At 40.3% G+C, this 23,341-nt stretch overlaps 2 protein-coding genes across 6 annotated transcripts; both read left to right on the top strand.

The window, feature by feature from the left end:
- The first annotated feature begins 170 nt into the window (after window positions 1-170).
- On the top strand, window positions 171-3,924 carry LOC133593057 (SPRY domain-containing SOCS box protein 2). The gene is made up of 3 exons (XM_061945748.1): window positions 171-580; window positions 2,367-3,104; window positions 3,166-3,924. The coding sequence occupies exons 2-3, from the start codon at window positions 2,381-2,383 to the stop codon at window positions 3,294-3,296; spliced, it is 855 nt and encodes a 284-aa protein (XP_061801732.1). The 5' UTR covers window positions 171-580; window positions 2,367-2,380; the 3' UTR covers window positions 3,297-3,924.
- A 166-nt stretch (window positions 3,925-4,090) lies between these two features.
- msh5 (mutS homolog 5) lies at window positions 4,091-23,328 on the top strand. 5 transcript variants are annotated; one of them, XM_061955413.1, is made up of 25 exons: window positions 4,091-4,166; window positions 4,442-4,548; window positions 4,621-4,737; window positions 4,822-4,902; window positions 12,178-12,203; window positions 12,379-12,434; window positions 12,579-12,688; window positions 13,666-13,701; window positions 13,774-13,856; window positions 13,944-13,989; window positions 14,743-14,881; window positions 14,962-15,024; window positions 15,094-15,222; window positions 15,299-15,371; window positions 15,438-15,547; window positions 15,635-15,715; window positions 17,141-17,228; window positions 17,291-17,358; window positions 17,585-17,703; window positions 17,788-17,914; window positions 19,867-20,016; window positions 20,198-20,272; window positions 22,386-22,532; window positions 22,656-22,867; window positions 22,942-23,328. In XM_061955413.1, exons 3-25 carry the CDS (start codon window positions 4,646-4,648, stop codon window positions 23,057-23,059), a joined length of 2,229 nt encoding a protein of 742 aa, XP_061811397.1. In that variant the 5' UTR covers window positions 4,091-4,166; window positions 4,442-4,548; window positions 4,621-4,645; the 3' UTR covers window positions 23,060-23,328. The 5 variants fall into 5 exon arrangements, with proteins under 5 accessions (XP_061811397.1, XP_061811380.1, XP_061811403.1 ...); XM_061955396.1 differs by having other exon boundaries at window positions 4,621-4,744; window positions 12,178-12,231; window positions 12,313-12,434; XM_061955419.1 differs by having other exon boundaries at window positions 4,114-4,166; window positions 4,484-4,548.
- Window positions 23,329-23,341: the final 13 nt, after the last annotated feature.

Below are 23,341 nucleotides of genomic sequence, written 5' to 3'. Positions count from 1 at the left end.
ACACAAGCAATAATCTTATGTTATAGTCTATTATAATTCAACTCAATACTTTGCAAGTAATTGCTTTGTGATGGTGCAGTTCATTCTTATCAAAGCAGTTATTCATTCCTGCCTGAAAGACAACCTTTAGGGTTTGGTGATATTTCTGCACTACGCATGCGCAGCCTGACAGACTATGAGTCGATTTGGATTCTATTGCGTTTTTCTCTTTTTGTTGATTAAAAGCCCGAGTTTGATCCTCTTCCTCTGCTTTGCCATTTTTGTTTACGTCCACCACCGAACACGATAAAAGAAGGCTTTTTTTTAATCTCTGCTTTCAATTGAGGAGCAGCTATCAGTGCAGAGTGTGTATTCGTGTGTTGTGGTGTCACGGCCACCTAGTCCTTGCCAAGCTGAGCTGGGCCCTACACGTCGTCACGTCACTGTGATGACTTGTTCTGTTCCCGTTACATTCTGAGATGTTACCGTAATCGAGCAGCATGGATAAAAACAACACATCCGATAAGAGAAGCGTTTTAAATGCACGCGACCAAGACATCCACAACAGTCAGAAGACGGACACCGCAAGAACTACTGACTTGTGAGTATTACTATAGTCGTCTAAATGCAGTATTGTATTGCAGTAACTGTCTTTACAAATTAGGATGTCATTCAGTGTACTATCTAGAGCAGGGGTCACCAACCTTTTTGAAACCAAGAGCTACTTCTTGGGTACTGATTAATGCGAAGGGCTACCAGTTTGATACACACTTAAATTTGCTCAATTTACCTTTAACTCTGTTATTATTAATAATTAATTATATTTATCTTTGTGGAAACACTGATCATCTTAATGATTTCTCACAATAAATATATATAGAAACAGACAAATATCAATATGCAACACTTTATTTTTGTATTTTCTCTAAGTGCACATTTTTCAAATTGAACATTTTCATATGATCACTTCTAATACAGTCTTGTGAAATCACAATATCCCATTTTAACTAGCTAGCCACTAACATTTTTTAACAAATCATGAATTACTTTGCACCATGTTTGTACAAATAATAACTCATGTAAAATACAAAAGTCAACTCTCAAATTTTTAAATAAATCATGTCACACTTTGAACTGGACACCAAATCTGTTATCTGTTTCTTTGTCAGTTAGTGGGAAGCCTGGCATTGCATGCTGTTAACTAGTGTGTTGTACTCTGGTGTGTAACTTGACACTGTAACTCTGAGTGAGTCTTGCAGATGTGCATCAGTGAGGCGTGTTCTGTTTGTTCTTGATGAAGTTCATGTCAGAAAAGGCTGATTCACAAAGATAAGTTGAACCAAACAGCCTTGCAACCTTCATAGCTGCTGCGCATACACCACTGTACTTTTCTGTGTCAACAAGGCACCAAAAGTGCTGCTATTTGAGCTATTTTTAGAACAGGCCAGCTGGCGACTCATCTGGTCCTTACGGGCTACCTGGTGCCCGCGGGCACCGCGTTGGTGACCCCTGATCTAGAGGTTATATGATGGTATTTAATCTGAGTAATGTGCCTTTACTGTATGGTGTCCAAAGTGCAGGCTGGAGGCATTTTCTGGCCTGCAGCATGTTAGTATATTGGCCCTGTGCAAATTCCTAAAAAAAAAAAAATACATTTATTATTTATTTATTACGAGATGTTACAATAATTTGCTTCGTCACCATGTTTTTCCCAATGATACACTAAAATATATGACGTCCTCAATGAATCCCAATACGGTCTGTATGTATAAATCTTATACTCCTGAACCGCTGTACACAAAAGGGTGAAAATGTGTCATGCTTTGCAAATGTTTTTTTGCTGCAGCTTTCATTCTTAAACAAAGGCCAGAGGGCCGCTAAAATAATTCTCAGCTGTAGTCTGTGGTCAAATGTAATTCACTTTTTTATGACGTGTGGCAATAATGACAATATCGAACAAACAGAAGAAGTCTGGAGCTAAAGTCATAAAGAAGTTTCTCAACCACAAAAAATATGACTAAAGTGGTGAAGCTGTGTTTTCATTTGCACTTTAATTTTAGTGACAGTTTGATTTAGAAACATGTATAATATTATTTTGTTTATTATTAATTTAGTTATAATGTATTTATTTTAGGACTGTGTAATTGTATATACATTTATTTTTCATCAGTTTTTATGAGTCCCTTCTTTTGCAGTATATTTGATTAGTATTTATTTCTGTAATCAGCCTGACCTAAGCCTTTATAATAATCTTTGTGATTAACATATATTTATTATATCATTTGACAAGGTTTATCCTGTTAAACTGTATGTAGGTCAAGCAATAGAAATAAGGACTGTATCAGAGGCTAATGAATGTTTTATTTTTCTTTGATTATATTCTATAGAGCTATTCATCCAAATGGGTCTGTCATTGTCAGCATGGCTGCACAGCAGAAGAGTGGATCATTCTCCTTCCTCCTTGTCCGCTTTCCGTTCTATGAGCGCCCCGACCTCGTCACGCCTAGAGGTCATTTTAAACTTCCCTCCCGTTGCTCCTGGAGACAGTCGCTCACGATGGAGCTCCGTGCACTGTTCTCCTCACATCAGTCTGTCTATCAGCAAGGAGGAAGCGAGGCGTTCCCCAGTGGAACGCAGCAGCGATGGGGTGAGGGCAGAAACAGGTGTGATGGGCGGACTTCACGTGTGGGAGGTGGTGTGGGACCCAAAGCACAGAGGAAGTCATGCTGTTTTAGGCCTCTCCAGGCAGTGCTGCCCGCTGCAAGTCTCAGGATACAATGTGCTGGTGGGGGGAGACTTCCAATCTTGGGGTTGGGAGCTCCAAACCAATCAGCTCTGGCATGGTGGACAAATTCGAGGAGCCTTTCCGAAAAAGAGCAGGTGTTGCACTAAAGTAGCGACATCTCACCAACATATCCTGTCAGCCACAGAGACACCGCTTCTCATCCCTGAGCGCATTCTCATGGTCTTGGATGCAGACGCAGGGACTCTCGGTTTTCTGGTCGACAGCTACTTCCTTGGCGTTGCGTTCAAAGACCTGCCCCCAGGTGTGGAGCTGTTCCCAGCAGTGAGCAGTGTGAGAGGAGGAGCCTGTATACGACTTCGATACCTGAACGGCGCCACCCGTAAGTCTTATAAAAAAATAAAAATAAATGTGTATAATAACACAATCTTCTTTTTCCTCAGGTGATCCTCCAGCCCTGATTGCGTTATGTGGACTCTCCATTGGCTCTCATTTAGGCCCAGAGAGACACAATCAAATGGACAAACTGCCTCTTCCACCTGCTCTGCAACGTTACCTTCTTTCTGATCATTAATAGCCACATTATAAATGTTTTATAACAGAAGCCTCGTTTTTAAAATTTGCATTATGACGACATAGGGACAGAATTCTATTTATTACAGATCATATTTAGGTAACAAAGTATATGTATGCAGACTATTGTTGTCTATGGTGAAATTATGTTTGTGTACAAAATAAATGAATGTATTGTATGTCCCATGACTACACTTTCTACTTAGAACAGTTGATAAAAACTTGCAAGACATCATCTCTCAGAAGACATCTTGTGAGCTTTTGTAATTACACAAAAGAGTTGATTCCAATCACCACTAGTATTTATGTATAATTTGGAATTGGTGTGGGTTTTTTTTAACTTTATTTAGACAAAACTACAGATAATTTTCATTTTTTTTGAGATAAATATTATTTACGTATTTTTATATATTTTTTTTACTTACTATGGTATATTATTTATTTTTTATTTATTCACTGTTCTGTTACAGAGAACAAGGACATGGGATAAAATTGCTATTGTATGAAAAGGGGTAGGATTAAATAAGCTCAGCTTCTTCCTACTCCTTTTCGGACGTGCTGTAATGGAACAACTGGAAATATGTGATGCATTACATTGTATTGTATGAATGTTCGAAATAAACTGAAAAACTGAACTGAATTCTATGTGGTATTATTATTTTATATTCATACTGTTATTATTCAAACCTATCATTTTACACTGCGTCAAACTGTTTCAACTCTTTCTAGTATTATAAATTGAAATATGTATATATTTCAATTGAGCACTGTTGTTATGACAACGGACTGGGGTGTCGTAAAGTAGCGGGCTTTACCCACACCATTGGACGTTAGCGTTCGGCTAATGCTACACAGCAACCGATAACACACGGTATTTTCCCTCTTAATAACTCCCCTAGGTACTTTTTGACGATTATTAGATAATTGACGATTTACGTGTTGTCTGACGTGAATAATTTTTTATCTAAATCCATTTCGAGGGAAGCAAAGTTGTTCCTTTGCTATTTAGCCAATCGCTAATGTAGTTTTGTCTGTCAATAAAAGTGCCTCTTAATTGTCACATAGTTTTAGACATAATTATTCACATATGCCATATTTGAACTGCTAGCCAAACGTGATATTTTCTTTTACATACCATATTGTTAGTGTGCCTTGTTCACACCTGTCATTCAATGGCTGTGATGGAAGACTTGGGTGGAGGAAGAGGAAGTCTTATATTTGGTTCCACTGATGAAGAGGAGGACTCGTCTGAGGTTAACTTCACGATGACATGTTAACATAGTGGTCTTCAAGGGCACAACCTGGATATATGTGTTTATGTCTAGATTTTAATGAGCGTTTTGGCACAAAATGGCCAAGTGGGCCTCTGCTTCTATGACAGTAAAGACTCTTCCGTTCACTACATGGTGGATACGCCATATAACCATGAGCTCCATCTGCTGGTGAGAAGTAAGCATGACAGCTGTGTAGCGCCTTCCTCACACTGTTGGATTTCATGTTTTCCTCATCACATGTTCATCATTTAGTCATCCAGGAGATTTCTCCTCAAGTGATTGTCACCAGTGCAAAACAAGAGCGCTGTATGACCCGCTTCCTGCTACAACTGGGTGAGTCCTTAAGAATATAACCTCCTTCAATCAAGCACTTTGTTAACACCAGATGTTTTAAAGTACAAACCCCGTTTCCATATGAGTTGGGAAATTTTGTTGGATGTAAATATAAACGGAATACAATGATTTGCAAATCCTTTTCAACCCATATTCAATTTAATGCACTACAAAGACAAGATATTTGATGTTCAAACTCATAAACTTTATTTTTTTTGTTGCAAATAATAATTAACTTAGAATTTCATGGCTGCAACACGTGCCAAAGTAGTTGGGAAAGGGCATGTTCACCACTGTGTTACATCACCTTTTCTTTTAACAACACTCAATAAACGATTGGGAACTGAGGAAACTAATTGTTGAAGCTTTGAAAGTGGAATTCTTTCTCATTCTTGTTTTATGTAAAGCTTCAGTCGTTCAACAGTCCGGGGTCTCCGCTGTCGTATTTTACGCTTCATAATGCCATCCATCCATCCATCCATCCATCTTCTTCCGCTTATCCGAGGTCGGGTCGCGGGGGCAGCAGCCTAAGCAGGGAAGCCCAGACTTCCCTCTCCCCAGCCACTTCGTCCAGCTCTTCCTGTGGGACCCCGAGGCGTTCCCAGGCCAGCCGGGAGACATAGTCTTCCCAACGTGTCCTGGGTCTTCCCCGCGGCCTCCTACCGGTCGGACGTGCCCTAAACACCTCCCTAGGGAGGCGTTCGGGTGGCATCCTGACCAGATGCCCGAACCACTTCATCTGGCTCCTCTCGATGTGGAGGAGCAGCGGCTTTACTTTGAGCTCCTCCCGGATGGCAGAGCTTCTCACCCTATCTCTAAGGGAGAGCCCCGCCACCCGGCGGAGGAAACTCATTTCGGCCGCTTGTACCCGTGATCTTGTCCTTTCGGTCATAACCCAAAGCTCATGACCATAGGTGAGGATGGGAACGTAGATCGACCGGTAAATTGAGAGCTTTGCCTTCCGGCTCAGCTCCTTCTTCACCACAACGGATCGATACAGCGTCCGCATTACTGAAGACGCCGCACTGATCCGCCTGTCGATCTCACGATCCACTCTTCCCTCACTCGTGAACAAGACTCCGAGGTACTTGAACTCCTCCACTTGGGGCAAGATCTCCTCCCCAACCCGGAGATGGCACTCCACCCTTTTCCGGGCGAGAACCATGGACTCGGACTTGGAGGTGCTGATTCTCATCCCAGTCGCTTCACACTCAGCTGCGAACCGATCCAGTGAGAGCTGAAGATCCTGGACAGATGAAGCCATCAGGACCACATCATCTGCAAAAAGCAGAGACCTAATCCTGCAGCCACCAAACAAGATCCCCTCAACGCCATGACTGCGCCTAGAAATTCTGTCCATAAAAGTTATGAACGGTGACAAAGGGCAGCCTTGGCGGAGTCCAACCCTCACTGGAAACGTGTCCGACTTACTACCGGCAATGCGGACCAAGCTCTGGCACTGATCATACAGGGAGCGGACTGCCACAATCAGACAGTCCGATACCCCGTACTCTCTGAGCACTCCCCACAGGACTTCCCGAGGGACACGGTCGAATGCCTTCTCCAAGTCCACAAAACACATGTAGACTGGTTGGGCAAACTCCCATGCACCCTCAAGGACCCTGCCGAGAGTATAGAGCTGGTCCACAGTTCCACGACCAGGACGAAAACCACACTGTTCCTCCTGAATCCGAGGTTCGACTATCCGGCGTAGCCTCCTCTCCAGTACACCTGAATAGACCTTACCGGGAAGGCTGAGGAGTGTGATCCCACGATAGTTAGAACACACCCTCCGGTTCCCCTTCTTAAAGAGAGGAACCACCACCCCGGTCTGCCAATCCAGTGGTACCGCCCCCGATGTCCACGCGATGCTGCAGAGTCTTGTCAACCAAGACAGCCCCACAGCATCCAGAGCCTTAAGGAACTCCGGGCGGATCTCATCTACCCCCGGGGCCTTGCCACCGAGGAGAGTTTTAACTACCTCAGCAACCTCAGCCCCAGAAATAGGAGAGCCCACCACAGACTCCCCAGGCACTGCCTCCTCATAGGAAGACGTGTTGGTGGGATTGAGGAGGTCTTCGAAGTATTCCCTCCACCGATCCACAACATCCGCAGTCGAGGTCAGCAGAACACCATCCTCGCCATACACGGTGTTGATAGTGCACTGCTTTCCCTTCCTGAGGCGGCGGATGGTGGTCCAGAATTGCTTCGAAGCCGTCCGGAAGTCGTTTTCCATGGCCTCACCGAACTCCTCCCATGTCCGAGTTTTTGCCTCTGCGACCGCTGAAGCCGCACACCGCTTGGCCTGTCGGTACTTGTCCGCTGCCTCAGGAGTCCTATGAGCCAAAAGAACCCGATAGGACTCCTTCTTCAGCTTGACGGCATCCCTCACCGCCGGTGTCCACCAACGGGTTCTAGGATTACCGCCACGACAAGCACCAACTACCTTGCGGCCACAGCTCCAATCAGCCGCCTCGACAATAGAGGCGCTTCATAATGCGCCATACATTTTCGATGGGAGACAGGTCTGGACTGCAGGCGGACCAGGAAAGTACCTGCACTCTTTTTTTACGAAGCCACGCTGTTGTAACACGTGCTGAATGTGGCTTGGCATTGTCTTGCTGAAATAAGCAGGGGCGTCCATGAAAAAGACGGCACTTAGATGGCAGCATATGTTGTTCCAAAACTTGTATGTACCTTTCAGCATTAATGGTGCCTTCACAGATGTGTAAGTTACCCATGCCTTCACAGATGTGTAAGTTGCCCATGCCTTAGGCACTAATGCACCCCCATACCATCACAGATGCTGGCTTTTGAACTTTGCGTCGATAACAGTCTGGATGGTTCGCTTCCCCTTTGGTCCGGATGACACGATGTCGAATATGTCCAAAAACAATTTGAAATGTGGACTCGTCAGACCACAGAACACTTTTCCACTTTGCATCAGTCCATCTTAGATGATCTCGGGCCCAGAGAAGCCGGCGGCGTTTCTGGATGTTGTTGATAAATGGCTTTCGCTTTGCATAATAGAGCTTTAACTTGCACTTACAGATGTAGCGACCAACTGTATTTAGTGACAGTGGTTTTCTGAAGTGTTCCTGAGTCCATGTGGTGATATCCTTTAGAGATTGATGTCGGTTTTTGATACAGTGCCGTCTGAGAGATCGAAGGTCACGGTCATTCAATGTTGGTTTCCGGCCATGCCGCTTACGTGGAGTGATTTCTCCAGATTCTCTGAACCTTTTGATGATATTATGGACCGTAGATGTTGAAATCCCTAAATTTCTTGCAATTGCACTTTGAGAAATGTTGTTCTTAAACTGTTTGACTATTTGCTCACGCAGTTGTGGACAAAGGGGTGTACCTCCCCTCATCCTTTCTTGTGAAAGACTGAGCATTTTTTGGGGAGCTGTTTTTATACCCAATCATGGCACCCACCTGTTCCCAATTAGCCTGCACACATGTGGGATGTTCCATTTAAGTGTTTGATGAGCGTTCCTCAACTTTATCAGTATTTATTGCCACCTTCCCCAACTTCTTTGTCACGTGTTGCTAGCATCAAATTCTAAAGTTAATGATTATTTGCAAAAAAAAAAGTTTATCAGTTTGAACATCAAATATGTTGTCTTTGTAGCATATTCAACTGAATATGGGTTGAAAAGGATTTGCAAATCATTATATTCCGTTTATATTTACATCTAACACAATTTCCCAACTCATATGGAAACAGGGTTTGTACCAATATAATGTAAAACAAGTTGCCTTTATATTGAAACTATTATCCTATATATCTTATTTATACCACTAAAAACTGACAACGTTTGCGAGTAAATAGATATAATCAAAATAGTATAAATCTCACAGAGTTTCCCGAGACATTTTGAGAGCTAGTGAGCAAGGAAGTCACGTGATCCGTGACGTAGAGGTGAGAACCACAGATCCCTTCCCCACCAACAACAATGTTAATTTAAGCAGACTTTGTGAGAGCCAACACTGATTACTTTGGGAAAATATATGATCCACAACCTTATATTTTTGAGCCTGAATGTAAGGAGGATGAGCAACAAGTTTTAGAAGCTGTGTGCTAAACAGATGCAGCTACAGTGAAACACTTTAGCATCATGTATCACTAATGCTAAGTGCCAAACAAGAAATACAAACTATGAACATTATAAAACAATTACTTACTGTACAATGTCTGCTCTCACTGTGATGCCGACTGATAGGATATTCTTATTTCCCGTTTGGATGAAGAGTTCATCATAATCCTCATGAAGGGTTAAAAGTAAACGTTGCTACCTGCAGACATCAGACGCCAAGGTCTTCGATCTTGTCGTGTCTTTCTCTCCATCTCCAGGTCTAAATTAAATGTCACAGATGAACAACTTCTTGATTTATGGCAAAATCCTCCTATTATCCGGATGAGAAACTTGATTTATAATCTAAAATATTTTTTTTTACTAGCCAATAGGCGATGCAGCCTCAGCAGCATCAGTACACCGGTCGGCTCAATGAATGCAGCATAAGCTAGTTACTGCTCTGTGATTAATGCGCCGCTAAAAATAGTTTGTCTGTTGTTAGCGCTTATAATAACAATATTGCTCATATTTGGTTAATATTCCGGTCACGATATGTCAATGGAGTATTGTTGGCGGCTTTTGGATGGTTATTTAGAAAGCTTTGTGGGCAGAATAGAGGAGCTTCCATTAACTTAATTATTAGCTTTTTATTTATTTATTTATTTTACTATTTACGATTCAGAATGCATAAACAAAAAGACAAACATCTGTGTTCTTGTCTTATATAGGGATTGTGAATGACAGCAAATCTCTTTCCAATGTTTGCGTATTTCCAGTATGACGAATCTGCTGATATGGGCACAGTGCAGACAAATACTGATCCCTAATTTACAGAAATTGCTGAACACATTCGAAGCGGAATATTCAAAATGGCCATCTGAAATTGTGGCATTTTGTGGTGTATAGACGGTATTTTCATATACTCTGCGGACTGTTGTTAAAATTGGGTATTTTTACACTGTAAAAATAAAAACAGATTTTACACAAGAAAACTGTCAGGTCAGTCACCTGTGGCACCGTTTTTTTTTTTCATTTACACCGTAGATTTTACGGTAAAAAAAAAAGGTAGTTTCAAAGTAAAAAAAACAATGGTACTTCTTTCCATTTTCTGAAGATTTTTTTTTACAGCGTACATAAAAATATACATAATTAAATGCATGGCAATTGCGTTATAATATCATAAGGCAAATCCTTATACATATATTATATTTATATATTTATTCACTATTACAAGCAACCCTCTGAGGGCAGCCGTAACTGCAATGTGGCCCTCACCTCTGACACCTCTGTTCTACAAGAATAAAAGCGATGGCAAGACAAGGACACACTGGACTTTGCAGTGATGTCATTTGTTGGATGTTGTTTAAGGAAACTAAAGATTTGTCTTTTTTACAAGGCTGCCTTACCGATCAGCAGGTTTTGTTGACACAAGAAATGTTAGTTATAACATTTATCCAGGTATTGTGTTTTAACACGTTTGTAGAAGATTTTTTTTATTTTTTTTCAGTGTTCGAGTGTTTAATCTATAGTTTGAGTAGGTACAGTTATTTTTATGATACTAAAAACAACACATTTTTTCAGTGTTCTCTGTGATGGACATGAGGACTTACTACTTTTTTCATATAAAATGATTAAAAGGGTACTTGTAAGTGTAAATTAAATATAAACTGTACAGAGTAAATTATTTGAATATCCATCCATCCATTTTCTACCGCTTGTCCCTTTTGGGGTCACGGGGGGTGCTGGAGCCTATCTCAGCTGCATTCGGGCGGTAGGCGGGGTACACCCTGGACAAGTCGCCACCTCATCACAGGGTCTATTTGAATATCCATTAGTTCTTTTATATACTGCTTGTCCTCATTAGGGTCACAAGCTAGTGCCTATACCAACAGAATTAGCGCGATAAGCGGGGTAAACCCAAAACACGCGTTCCTGCATTAATTGGGACTATAATTTGTCGTTCCCAAAGTAAGAATTGTATTGGGCAAGAAAGCATTTAGGTTTTCAGCACCGAAGGCTTGGAATAACCTACAATCGAATATTCAGCTTCAAACCCTTGTTACATTGAATGAGTTTAAAGCTTCTGTGAAAGGACTGCAGTCTACCTTGTCTGTATGCACATGTGTCATGTGAGCAAGTTTTAATGTTGTAAATTTGATGTATTATGTGTTGTTTACTGTTTTTAATGTAACCTTGCTGCTGCCCTCTTGGCCAGGTCTCCCTTGGAAAAGAGATCTTTGATCTCAGTGGGATTTTTTACCTGGTTAAATAAAGGCTAAATAAAATAAAATAAATATAATGGAAAATTTCCCCAGACATTTATTTAGTTTCCCATGGCGCACAGTATTAGTGTATGTATAATGTAATTTTGACGTTGATCAAATCCCGGGCAGGGTTTTGTTAGGAACATGTGCAACTTTTTTTCCATTATGCTACATTTGGTATTGTGCACCAAAAACACAAACAATTGAACAATAGCTTTCACATGATTTTGTTTTATTACAAAACATGTAATAAATTCAAGTGTGATTAAAGAAAAGTATAAACATTTTTTCACATTTATAAAAAGGTGAAAACAAATGTGGGTTAGCGGCTTGAAAATAAAATTAAGCTTCGGGCCCCATATTAGCCTGGGACAGTCCTCAGTACACCTTTAACTAGTCCCCAGTCAATGGTAGATAATATAAAAACATTAAACATATTTTTCAAATTCATAAAACGTACTTTTCCTCACAGTACAAAAAACTATGAATGATATAATAATTCAGTTGGCATGGAGCATTCTTGTCCGCTGCGATGAACATTGAATAAAACAATATATTGTGCTGTATTCTTACCAAAGACAATTCATGATTTATTGCAATTTTTTGATTTATGATGCATTTTTTGTTTTACTTTTGATTCCTGATTTTTCCTATTTTTCTAAATCTTTTTTCTAGGTCTCACGAGGGTAATCAACTTTTGTAGAGAAATAGGGAAGTTAAATGTGCTGAAGGAGTTGTTTTGTCGTGTTTTAGGACCTAAGACAAGCTGTTTCTGGGTCAAGGCAATGATATGAAATAAGTAGAGCTTGACGTTGGCTGTTAACAAGTGTGATAAGGGATGAAAACTGTTTTGTTTTTTGTTGTGTACTGATAGTACAATTCTAACATTACGTAACCAACTATATTGGATTTTTTTGTTCAATTCCTCTTAGGTTCAAACCCGGATTACAAGCCAGAGGTGGTTACCTATCCATATGTTGACTTTGGTAATCAAACGCTTAAAGTAAAACATACAATTTGTTTCCAATTTTCACATTGTAATTTTGTCTGTACTTTGAATGTGATAGGTCTGGAACTCAGTAAGCAGAGATTACTTTCAGTCCATCTGCCTTTTCTTCCTGCCTCCATTTCAGAGATAGAGAAGTTGGCGTACCTCTCCTCCTGTATCTCATTTGACTCCCCACTAATGGTGAGCCAGCTGCTGGTACTACATACCAGCCCATGAAGTGCCAGTTTTATAGCCTGCATATAAAGTGTGTGTGTGTGTGTGTGTGTGTGTGTGTGTGTGTGCGTGCGCGTGCGTGTGATGGGGTGGGGTGGGGTGGGGGGATAGCTCAGGGCACTTGGAGCTCTTCTAAAATGTCTGGACAGGAGAAGAGTGGGAGTTGAGCTGGAAGACAGCAGTATTGGCGTTCCTATCCTGCAGTTTCATGCCTACACACTGTAAGCGCACTTACATTAATCAATGTGCACATACATAAATCTAGGGCTGGGCGATAAAACAATATAATATATATCGCCATAGACATGTTCCATAAACCATTTGATTTTTTTTTTTTTTTCTTCGTCCGAACCGTAAGTTGTGAAGCAGAGTTGGTTTGGTTGCATGAACAAAGACACTCTCCCGCTGGTAACCAAGCAACACAGGAAGTGATCACTGATCAGTGGGAGTTACACACTAACAGCCAATCAGGTAACAGTATCAGGTTTGGTTGCGCCATCGTGTTGTCTTTGCATGGAGTGAGAAGAGAAAGTAAAAATTAGTGCTGCAGAGACAGAAAAAATTCGGGATAAAATCGGAAAAGTTACCTCGACAGTATGGCAGTTGTTTGGAATTTTTTTAATTCAATTTGGTCTGTAAATTATGCAATGTGCTTCGTCCCCACCAAGATCGGTAATACCACACCACCTTAGCCATGCTCACCCTTTAGAGCACAACCGTAACTTCCTGGCACTAGACCTGCAGTAAATAGTTCTTCTCAGGTTTCTCTATATTTACATTTTCACACTTTGCACTATTTTGTTACACTTTATGAAGCGTTTCTTAATAATTTATTATTTTTGCACCTTCTTTTTTAAAGGTTATTTGTAAGTGTTCAGTGTGATTTTAGAATGTTGTTTACAGTGATTGTTTGTGTTTTCCATGGTTGTGTTGACATTTAATTTCCTAGCTAACTTCATAGTTGAGAGGATTATGATAAGAGGAAGGTTACATTTCTCCTGGTCCTAATTTTCCATAGGTCATAAAAAATATAAACAATTATCGATATACAGTATAGACCGATATAAAATACCTAGTCGTGATACAGTTTGCAGCCATATCACTCAGCCCTACATAAACCATTTGACATTCTCTTTATTGGCAATTGATGATTTTTTTTTTTAGCATTCTGCTTTTGACTTTTTTGTCCCAAATCCAGTAAGGATGTTGTGTACATTGATAAAGAGGCATACAGGTAAGAGGCATTAGCAAAGAACCCCACACTAAATATATGCCAGCGTGGTACTGATCAATACATTTGTCCCAGTGTTCTGCAGATCTTTAAATCAGAGCTCCACCCATCAGTGTACAAGCTTCATTCGGGCGAAAAAGAAGGATTTAGTCTTTATGGTATACTGGGAAAGAAACACCACAGAATCATTTCTCGACAACAAATCAAAACACTGCATCAATGCTTTTCATTACTATGTGTTTCAGGAATACTAAACTGCTGTAGGTGCAAGTATGGCTCCAAACTTCTACGGTGAGAAACCTTTGATTCTCATAATTTAAAATATACAAGACAGATATGCCTAAACAAGATAATATATTGACAATAATATTATTGCTCACTTTTGATGGGCATATACATACAATTAAAAATATTATTAGATTAATATTAAGAAAAGTATATTAAGACAGACCCATTGAAATTAAACTTTCCTTTGAGTATAATCACGGATAAAGAAATAATTTCTTAGTCTTTGTAAGATAACTGGATGTGCCAGAATGACCAACTTCTAATCTTCTGGTGTTCCCCAAGGTTCTGTTTCAGGGCCCCTTTTTCAATTATAAATTGATCTCCACTAGGCCTCAAATTAAATTAAATGAAAACCCCAGTGTTAAAGAAGTGACCCCCAACTCTTGCTTTCCTGCCTTCCCTCTGGGACTTATATCAGTATAAGTTCATTGTGGGGCAGCATAGTTCAGGTGGGGGAGTGGTTCAGTTCTCCTGTGATCATATCAAAGTGTTCTTTACCAGGATACTTTAGCCCCAGTTGGTACTGATGCTGCATCACCAGTTGGTGAATGAGGTGACTGCATCAAAGCGCTTTGAGTACCTGTAACTACTGTATATATACATATATACAGTACATTACATCAGTATTGTTCTGTTTGCATACCTTGGTTTATTTAAGTAATACTTGGATACAAAATAAAATCTCAACTTCATGTAACTCTATCATTGTGTTTTTCATCTGACAACATCTGTGAGCAATGTCCTTGTATGCATTAGTCAGTGGTTTCTGCGCCCAACCGTGGACCTCGCTGTGTTACACCGGAGACAGGAAGTTATCCGCTTCTTTGCACAACCTCGGAATTCAGACTCCATGAGCACCCTGCAGTCGTCGCTACGTAACATCAGAAACATCCCAGTAATTATGACCAAAAAAAACCCAACTACGGTACACCTGTGACTGTTTACCGCCGCAAAAGGCCTGATTATGTGTTACAGACGCTTCTACGCAGGATGTCTCTCTCACACACCAAAGTAACAGACTGGCAGAATCTCTACAAGGTGCGGTCACCAGTCACGACTCATCTCTGTTGTTTTAGTGTGACGGGAGGCTCTGTGTGTCCTTTTCAGACCGTGTTCAGTGCAGTGTGTATTAGAGACACGGTGCGTCACCTGCCTCAGTCCATTCATCTTTTCCGGGACATCAGTGAAGGCTTCTCTGATGACCTCCACCACATCGCCTCTCTCATCAACCGCGTGGTACCAGAGCAAATCTCTTATCATTTGTTGCATTCCTCATTTCATGAGATGAATCCTTCTTCTTGCTCACATACAGGTGGACTTCGAAACCAGTGCAGCCGAGAAATGTCTGTCCATCAAACCAAATGTAGATCCCGCAATTGATGAGAGTGAGTTGAGAATGGTAGTAGCTGCTGAATTGAACACAAGTCTTATTTACTGCTTTTCTCTTTTAGAGAAAAGGCAGATGGCGGGCTTGTCGGACTTCCTGACTGATGTTGCGAGAAGAGAGCTGGAACACCTGGATACCAGCATCCCCTCCTGCTGTGTCATCTACCTCCCTCTGGTCTCAAATATTTGCTCATTTTAGTTGTACAACATAAAAGGCTAGAATCACAAACCTATTGATGCTCATACGTTACTCTCCCATCAGATTGGGTTTTTGCTGTCCATTCCTCGGTTGCCTAGCATGGTGGAGAAAGAAGACTTTGAGTTAGAGGGGCTTGATTTCATGGTGGGTCCATTAACTTAACATCTAAAATTACCTTCACCCTTGTTTTCATTTCTTGTATTTTCCCTTTTGGTGTATTTGTTTGTGTAAAACCTCCCGTCTAATCTTGGTAGCAGACATTTGGCTAGATTTACTTGATTGACATGTTGTACTTTTATGGCAGTAAATGTGTTAGGAAGACTGAATCACTATCCAAGTAGTGCACTTCATTTTGCTTCAGTTGCTCCAAAACTGAATACTGGCATTATCTACTTCTTGTTTTTGCTACTCAGCTGAAACTTATGTGCTACACTTGCTGCACTGGTGAACTCTTTAGCATTACAACATGGGTTCTAGTGCTGTTGTGGTGTGCTGTATACTTGTTAATAAATGACCGTGTGGTCACAGAGCTACTTTCTCATGCACTCTAAAATGTAATAAATTAGTTGTTTGTAATTAGTTTTCACATTTAAAGGGGAACTGCACTTTCTTTTGGAATTTTACCTATCATTTACATATTTTTATGCATTCTACCTTATAATTAAGCAATAGTAATAGATGGCTAATAATGCAGGTAATGTGAATTTGATATTTTCTGTCTATTAAGTGTTATATAAAACCACCAACAACCTCCATCAGCGTTGTATATACATCCTGTAAGTATATATGTAATGTAATAACAGGCACGTTCATAATAACATCTACCGTATTTTGGTCATTTCAAGCATTACGGCGGCGCATTGATTTCACAGACACATCACAACGTTCGCTCTTTCCTTCAACAATAGCAACACTGCTAGTCACGGCAGTCTTCATAAAAGCCAACAACGACTACTTTGGAACAAATGATGATCAGAACCTTATACTTTATAGCCTGATCATATGGATATTGAGCAACAAGTTTTAAACCTCAGTGTTAAAGAAGTGACCCCCAAGTAAAAAAATAAAGTGGGAGCAAATGAGCATCCTCTCGTGTCTTCCTAGCGATGTCTTCATGTCTAAATTTAATTTCAAAGTTGAACAACTTTTCGGCTTATGGCCACAACATTTTACTGTACGAGTGTGATTGATGTATGATTTAAAATCTAGCATGAACTTTTACCAACTCAGAGTCAATGCAGCAGCTCAGTATGTCTATAGTTGTTCAGGTTAGTTACATCCGTGATCAAAATGTAGCTAAAAGTAGTTCCTCTGCATTAGCGCTTATGATAACAATGTTGCTTGGTTAATATACAGGTCACGACATGTAAATGGAGTATTGTTGGAAGTTTTTGGATGTTTTTTAGAGGGCTTTATGGGTGGAATAGATTGTTGATGCCCATTAATTTTACTTGTGATAAATGTTTTGGCCTCTGTGAGAACTATTTTTAAATAATTGTAATAGAAGAGTTGATTGTGTTTGTGATATTAACTCACCAATGTGCATCTATGTGTTTGTGTTGAGGCTAGTTTCTTTCAGAAGATCGCCTGCACTACCGCAGCCAAAGGACTAAGGAGCTTGACAATCTTCTGGGGGATTTGCACTGCGACATTAAAGGTTGTTGAGGCAACAAATATTTGTAAAAATGCGCTCTTGATATTAAATAGCCTGTTTCTTAGACATGGAGACGGCAATCATGACCCAGCTGCAGAACGCCATCCTGGAAAGGAGTGCCGCCCTGTATAAGGTATTGAGTATTTGTAATATTTAGAATGTCTAAGGAACTATTCCCCAAAGTTTGATGCATAGCACTTGCACTAGTACACCACTGCAAACCACATTTATATACATGTGGTTGGTGAGTGTATAATTGTTGACCTGTTCGCATTATCGAGAAATATGAGTACTTTTATATTTTACTTCATGTGCATTATTTTAAGTATGAATCTGTCACCCCTTTTTGCTCTTCAAAGGTTATGAATCTGGCCGCTGAGCTGGACTGTCTGATGGCGTTGAGTAAAGCGTCCCAGGAGTACGGCTACACCTCACCCAAGCTTGTCAACCAACGGAAAATCTCAATCACTCAGGGCAGGTGGGCACTTGCCTCACAAATTTGAGTTGTTAGTTGTAAGAATACCTTATTCATTAAAACACAGCTATTTTTAATTATTTGCAGACACCCACTTTTAGAGCTGTGCTCTCCTATGTTTGTGGCCAACTCGTTTGAGAGCTGGGAGTTGCAGGGTAGAGTCAAAATCATTACTGGACCCAACTCATCCGGAAAGAGCATCTACCTCAAGCAGGTACAGCAGTTGTAACAGTTAGTTTCTTGTAGGACAAGCAACAACATTTGGTTAGGTCTCACACCTCAGGCAGTACAACCGTATGATAGCTCATTGCCAATCAGCAAAAGTAATGATCATAATCGAATGGGTAAGAATTTATGTTAAGTAAAAAAAAAAAAATACATTGTAAGCTGCGTAAGACCATCTCATCAAGTCCTGGTCCACTGTGTTATTTCTATCATTAAAGAAATACCAGTTAAGTTGACGTCGACATACACGGTCGAGTGCTTTTGTTGACATAACATTTGGGATGAAAAGGGGTCATTTCAATGTCGACTTGTGTTGTAGTACTTGTTAACTTCATCACTTACTGCTCAACAGCGGTAAGCAACAATAGCAACATAATTACTGAACTGTCTTGTTACACAGCATTAAATCATGCACACATTGGCTTTTACAGCACGCACAAAAATAAAAGCAGGGCAGCATTAGCCTGAATTCTACATGTGTTCCCATTATTTGGGTACTTCGGCTTCCTCCCACCTTCAAAGAGTCAAATACATACACTTGGGAATGTGTACAGCTCTACTAATGGACATTGGAGTGTTACTTTCAATACAGCTCCACTAATGGACATTGGTTTCAGCTGCCCCGTGACCCTGAGAGGGACAAGCGGTAGAAAATGGATGGATGGATGGATAGATGGATATATTTTTAGTCATATTTTGTACATATACAGCACAAAGGCTTTATAACTTCTGTCATGTGTTCACCGGGGTTTGTCTGTCAGTTAGTTAATAACATAACTCAAAAAGTTTTGGGTGGATTTTGATAAAAACTTTTAGGAATTTTCAGAAAAGGGATAAGGACTAAGTAATTCGATTTTAACTGTTTCTACTATGTTACTTTACGTTTACTTTAATTACGAGCCTCAACTTCTATGTATGTGTATGCTAGCGAGCCCAGTGTTCTGAAGAATCAAGCTGCTGTGTCAAAAAGAGCTTCCTCACGCTACTGAGCATGCGAACGCATGCACATCAACACTAACGTTTTTTCTTTAAACAAATTAAAAATCAAAATTAACTACTTTGTGTAGACTTTGTGCAAACTTGCCTCATGTAGACGTTGTAACTCACGCTACAACAAAGTAATTATTTTAAATTATATTATTTTATTGTGTTTTTTTGACCAGTAAGCATGTAGACACTTACAGAATGAGGAAGTTCACATTGTATATTAACGGACAGTAAGCAAAGCATGTAGACTATTACAGCGTGAGGAAGTTCACATTGACTCAAAAATGGCAGCCTACAATTTCGTTCTCATCACTGTTGTTTAAACAGGAATAGCAACTGGTGGCTGTTTTTGACAAAGCAGCTTGATTCGACAGAACACCGTTCCTGCCTCCACCCACAGAGACAAAGAGAGTTGATGACTGTCAAGAGGGTTCACTCTGTTTGTATCAACAACATAGCTCAAAAAATTATAGGTGGATTTTGAATAAACTTTCAGGAAAATTGCGAAATAGGATAAGCAACAAGTGATGCTTGTACTGGAATTATGTTGCATCAGTTAAGCATTATACAGGACAGTACATCGATAGGTACAGTACAATGCTGTCAGCTAGGAGTTGACAAATTATACTACCCGAAAACCCCAAATTATTGTATTTTGAGGAAAATCCTCATACATACCCAATTTGCAGTTGCTTGGAACCTACTGCTTCAGTGAGACATTACCACAGACTGTGTATAATACAGTGCTTCTTAAATATTTTCTTAGCCCCCCCACCAGGAAGAAGAAAATACGCTTTGACATTATTTCAACTGTCACCGATTCTCACACACTTTACCACACTGATGAAGGGAGCTGGGAGCATCCTGACGATGAATTATGTTGTGAATAAGTACTAAATAATTGTTTTGTGGGTTTTCCCCCATAACCCCTGTCTTTTCCAATGTGCTTGCAAGGTGGGTCTGATTGTGTTCATGGCTCTGATTGGCTCTGACGTGCCTGCAAAGGAGGCTGAGATCGGCCTGGTAGATGGAATATTTACCTGCTTGCAGGGCAGAGAGTCTGTGTCTGTAGGTCTAAGCACCTTCATGGTTGACCTTAACCAGGTAAATAAACTGTTGTGATATGTCTGTCTCCAAATGTGGAATTATAGATAACATCAAACAAATGAAAATGCATTGTAATTGTCACCCAGCTGCACTTCCACTCTCCAACTGTCAAAACATTTTCTCACACACGCAATTTAACAAATTTTACTTTTTTGTCTATTTTTACCCCATTTTGTAGACTTCCAAGACACTGAACAGCAGCACGGGCAACTCATTAGTCCTCATTGATGAATTTGGAAAAGGGACAAACACTGTAAGGACAAATAAATACACACTCTGGACACACACGTGTTAACATGAAGCAACCCCAAGCAAACCCAGATAACTTTTATCAATTAAGATGTGTCATGTATCAAATGGCACTAAATACGGACGTGATGATGTCACTGTGGTCGTAATGTCGAGCTTGTGACCACACAACCCCTATGACTGAGTGTCGATCACACTAGCCAATAGGCTAAAAGCCCAGGCTCCCAACTCAGCACAGCTCTTAAAGTGTTGAGGAGTGAGGTTTACCTAACATTCTAACTGGCATCCATTATTGACACAATTTGCCACCCTGTAGCAAGTTAGTGGTAAATATTTAATTTTCATAACACTGTATGTATTCAAAATATAGCTCCTCTGCTCTAAAATAAACAGTAAATAAATGCCACACCCTAAATAGAGGCCTAAACAAAAAACAGGTGATAACCCTAAAGGTGTAATTTATGTATTTATATGTATTTTAATTGGTGATTAACAACTATTGTGAGAAATTAATCAAATGTTCGTATGGTTTAATATCATTATAAGAAATACATTTTAATGCCTTACTCCCAACACATTTCAGATATTCTCTGCAGTGGAATAAATAAATGGCACTAAACAAAATCCCCAAAAATGATTTTAGTATTTAAAACAAAAAAAGAAAACACAAGAAAAAAATGCAGCTTCACGTATTGTTTCATAAAAGAAGATAGTCATACTGTATCTAATGTGTTCACAGCACTAGTATTATTTTTCAGAAGTGTACAATACACCAGCAGGAGGCAGGTTTTGTGTTTTGTATGAAAGTGAGTGTTCTGCCTCAGAGGCATTATAAAAATGAGACACTTTATTACCAAAGTGCCAACATTGCGGCACTAACTATCTAGGAGACAAAATGTGTGCCTGAATACTTGCTGGTCCAAACAACTGTAGCCTTATATCCTGTATACCCCAGTTTTTGTTAATAATTCACTTCAAAAGATCAGACAAAGGTCAGACTTTGTACAAAAACCTAATCAACTTTTCCCCAAAGAGATCATTTAAATTCAATTAATTCAATCCAGACACACACAAATATGAACATAAAACACATTTTATAGAGAATAATTAGAGTTTAAATGCAGAAAACAATGAAATAATAGAGGAATGAAAGGGATAAATCATCACTTTTACCTTTACTGAAGACTTCTTGGCCAAGATGGCGAAGAGCGGAGAGGGAGGAGGGGAGGGAAAAGCCAAGGGAAGCCATCTTCATACACTACTTACTACAAGTTCTTTCTTGAGTTTTTTCCAAGTTCTTTCTTTCTTGCTTCAATTGTGTCTCTCACCTTTTTTTAGCTAAGCATTGACACTTGCAACTTTTTTTGGCCCCATGGTGGACTATTTTGCAGTCGTATTAAATAAAAGACTGAGTCATCAACGCATTGATTTTTGGGCATATGATACCATGGAATGATACGCAAGCAAACAAACAAGTTTGGCACACGCAATGTACCAGTATACAAAAACCGGGGCGAAAATATGGTGAAAATGATTGTCCAAATCTAGGACGTTCATACAAAGGTCGGTGTACGAAAACCGAGGTATCACTGTTGTGTAAATGTTGACGTAGCCTCCTTCACGCAAAGATCCTCCAAAATATCTACAACAGTAGAGCTGATATTTTTCGCTCGTGCCTTTTATTTATAGAAAACCCAGCGGAGCCAGACATTTCTGCATTGAGTGCTTTCACACAATAATTCAGTAAGTCTTGTTTACCTCAGCTCCAGTGTCTGGCGTGACATGTTAGACAGCGACAATCGTTTTTAACACAACAGACCGGAGAATTGACCGAGTTGGAAAATTACCATTGCGACTTTATTCTTCCATTCTGTTGTACGAAAAGTTAAAAAGGTACTGTGGAAAGTGTGCAAAGCGCTTACAAAATCTCAAGAAAGTCATGGACAAGGATGACATGTTTCGGCTAAGATGGCGGCTTTAACAAAAGTTACACATTTTCTCTATTGCTTTTTATTTTCAAATTGTGCCTTTTGTGCGCATCGTCAAGGCGTTTCTGTGATTTTGAACCTAATTTGAGATGTTGCTCCTTCAGTAACAGTTCAGTGTGCCTCTTACAGGTGGATGGCTTGTCCTTGCTGGCCGCATCCATCTCTCACTGGCTGAGAAAAGCTCCAGCGGATGTTCCTCATGTCTTGCTGGCTACCAACTTTCACAGTTTGCTGCAGCTGGGCATCTTACCCACTTCCAGCCTCTTATGTCCTCTGGTAATGGCATATGCTCTCACTGCAATATTTAAACCTCCAGCCCAGAGCATTTGCCGCACAGGAGGACTGAAAATAGTGTGCTGCAGAGCTTGTTTGAAATCCAGAAGACTGCTTGTATTTCAGACTCTAGAGACAGCAGTGGACGGGGAGGATTTGGTGTTTCTGTACCAACTGAAGGAAGGCATCTGTCAGTCTAGTTACGCCGCCAACGTGGCGAGACTGGCCGGCCTGCCTGCTAACCTTGTACGGAGAGGGGTGGAGGTTTCTGAGCTCTACAGGACAGGAAGACCCATTCAACGTGTGGACCATGTGTCATCAGACGAGCAGGCAAACAGGTTTGTCTGACTCTTTTATGAGCAAACACTAGGGTGTGTGTTACACATGCAGGTGTGTGTTTATGTTTGGTCAGGTGCAGGACTGTGGTGGAGAAATTTTTGAGCCTGGATCTGGAAGATGACAACGTTGACGTGCAGAGCTTTATGAAAGAGGAGGTTCTGCCCTCCGCTGGACAGTTGCTGTACAACTGAACTGTCCTGCGTCATCACAAAGCTTCCAAATTTGAGACAAGAATTCTGACGCTTTTGTAGTTACCAATATTGCTCTCATGTTTCGTTCTTCTAAAAACAATACTTTAATATCTTCAATTCAAGAGTTAAATGCTAAATTGTTTTCAGCAAAGTTGTGCTTTCAGATGTATTTTGTAACAGGCCATGCCAAAGCCTGTGTAACTGATGATTTATCATCTTCACCATGTGGGTGTAGTCCTTTTTTTTTTTACATTGGCAGCACACAGTGAATAAACGTTGGCT

Source organism: Nerophis lumbriciformis, linkage group LG04 (genome assembly GCF_033978685.3).
Source record: "Nerophis lumbriciformis linkage group LG04, RoL_Nlum_v2.1, whole genome shotgun sequence".
Lineage (NCBI taxonomy): Eukaryota > Metazoa > Chordata > Actinopteri > Syngnathiformes > Syngnathidae > Nerophis > Nerophis lumbriciformis.
The sequence above is the reverse complement of the archived record's forward strand: the minus strand, read 5'-3'. Positions and strand labels throughout refer to the sequence as shown.

Bases quoted from the DNA above. Each gene is read 5' to 3' on its own strand.
- msh5 (XM_061955396.1), top strand. From the start codon at position 4,468: ATGGCTGTGATGGAAGACTTGGGTGGAGGAAGAGGAAGTCTTATATTT. The intron at 12,689-13,665 runs GTAAGCGCACTT...TCCCAAATCCAG, and splicing joins CAGTTTCATGCCTACACACT to TAAGGATGTTGTGTACATTG. The intron at 15,223-15,298 runs GTACCAGAGCAA...GCTCACATACAG, and splicing joins CCTCTCTCATCAACCGCGTG to GTGGACTTCGAAACCAGTGC.
- LOC133593057 (XM_061945748.1), top strand. From the start codon at position 2,381: ATGGGTCTGTCATTGTCAGCATGGCTGCACAGCAGAAGAGTGGATCAT. The intron at 3,105-3,165 runs GTAAGTCTTATA...CTTTTTCCTCAG, and splicing joins ATACCTGAACGGCGCCACCC to GTGATCCTCCAGCCCTGATT.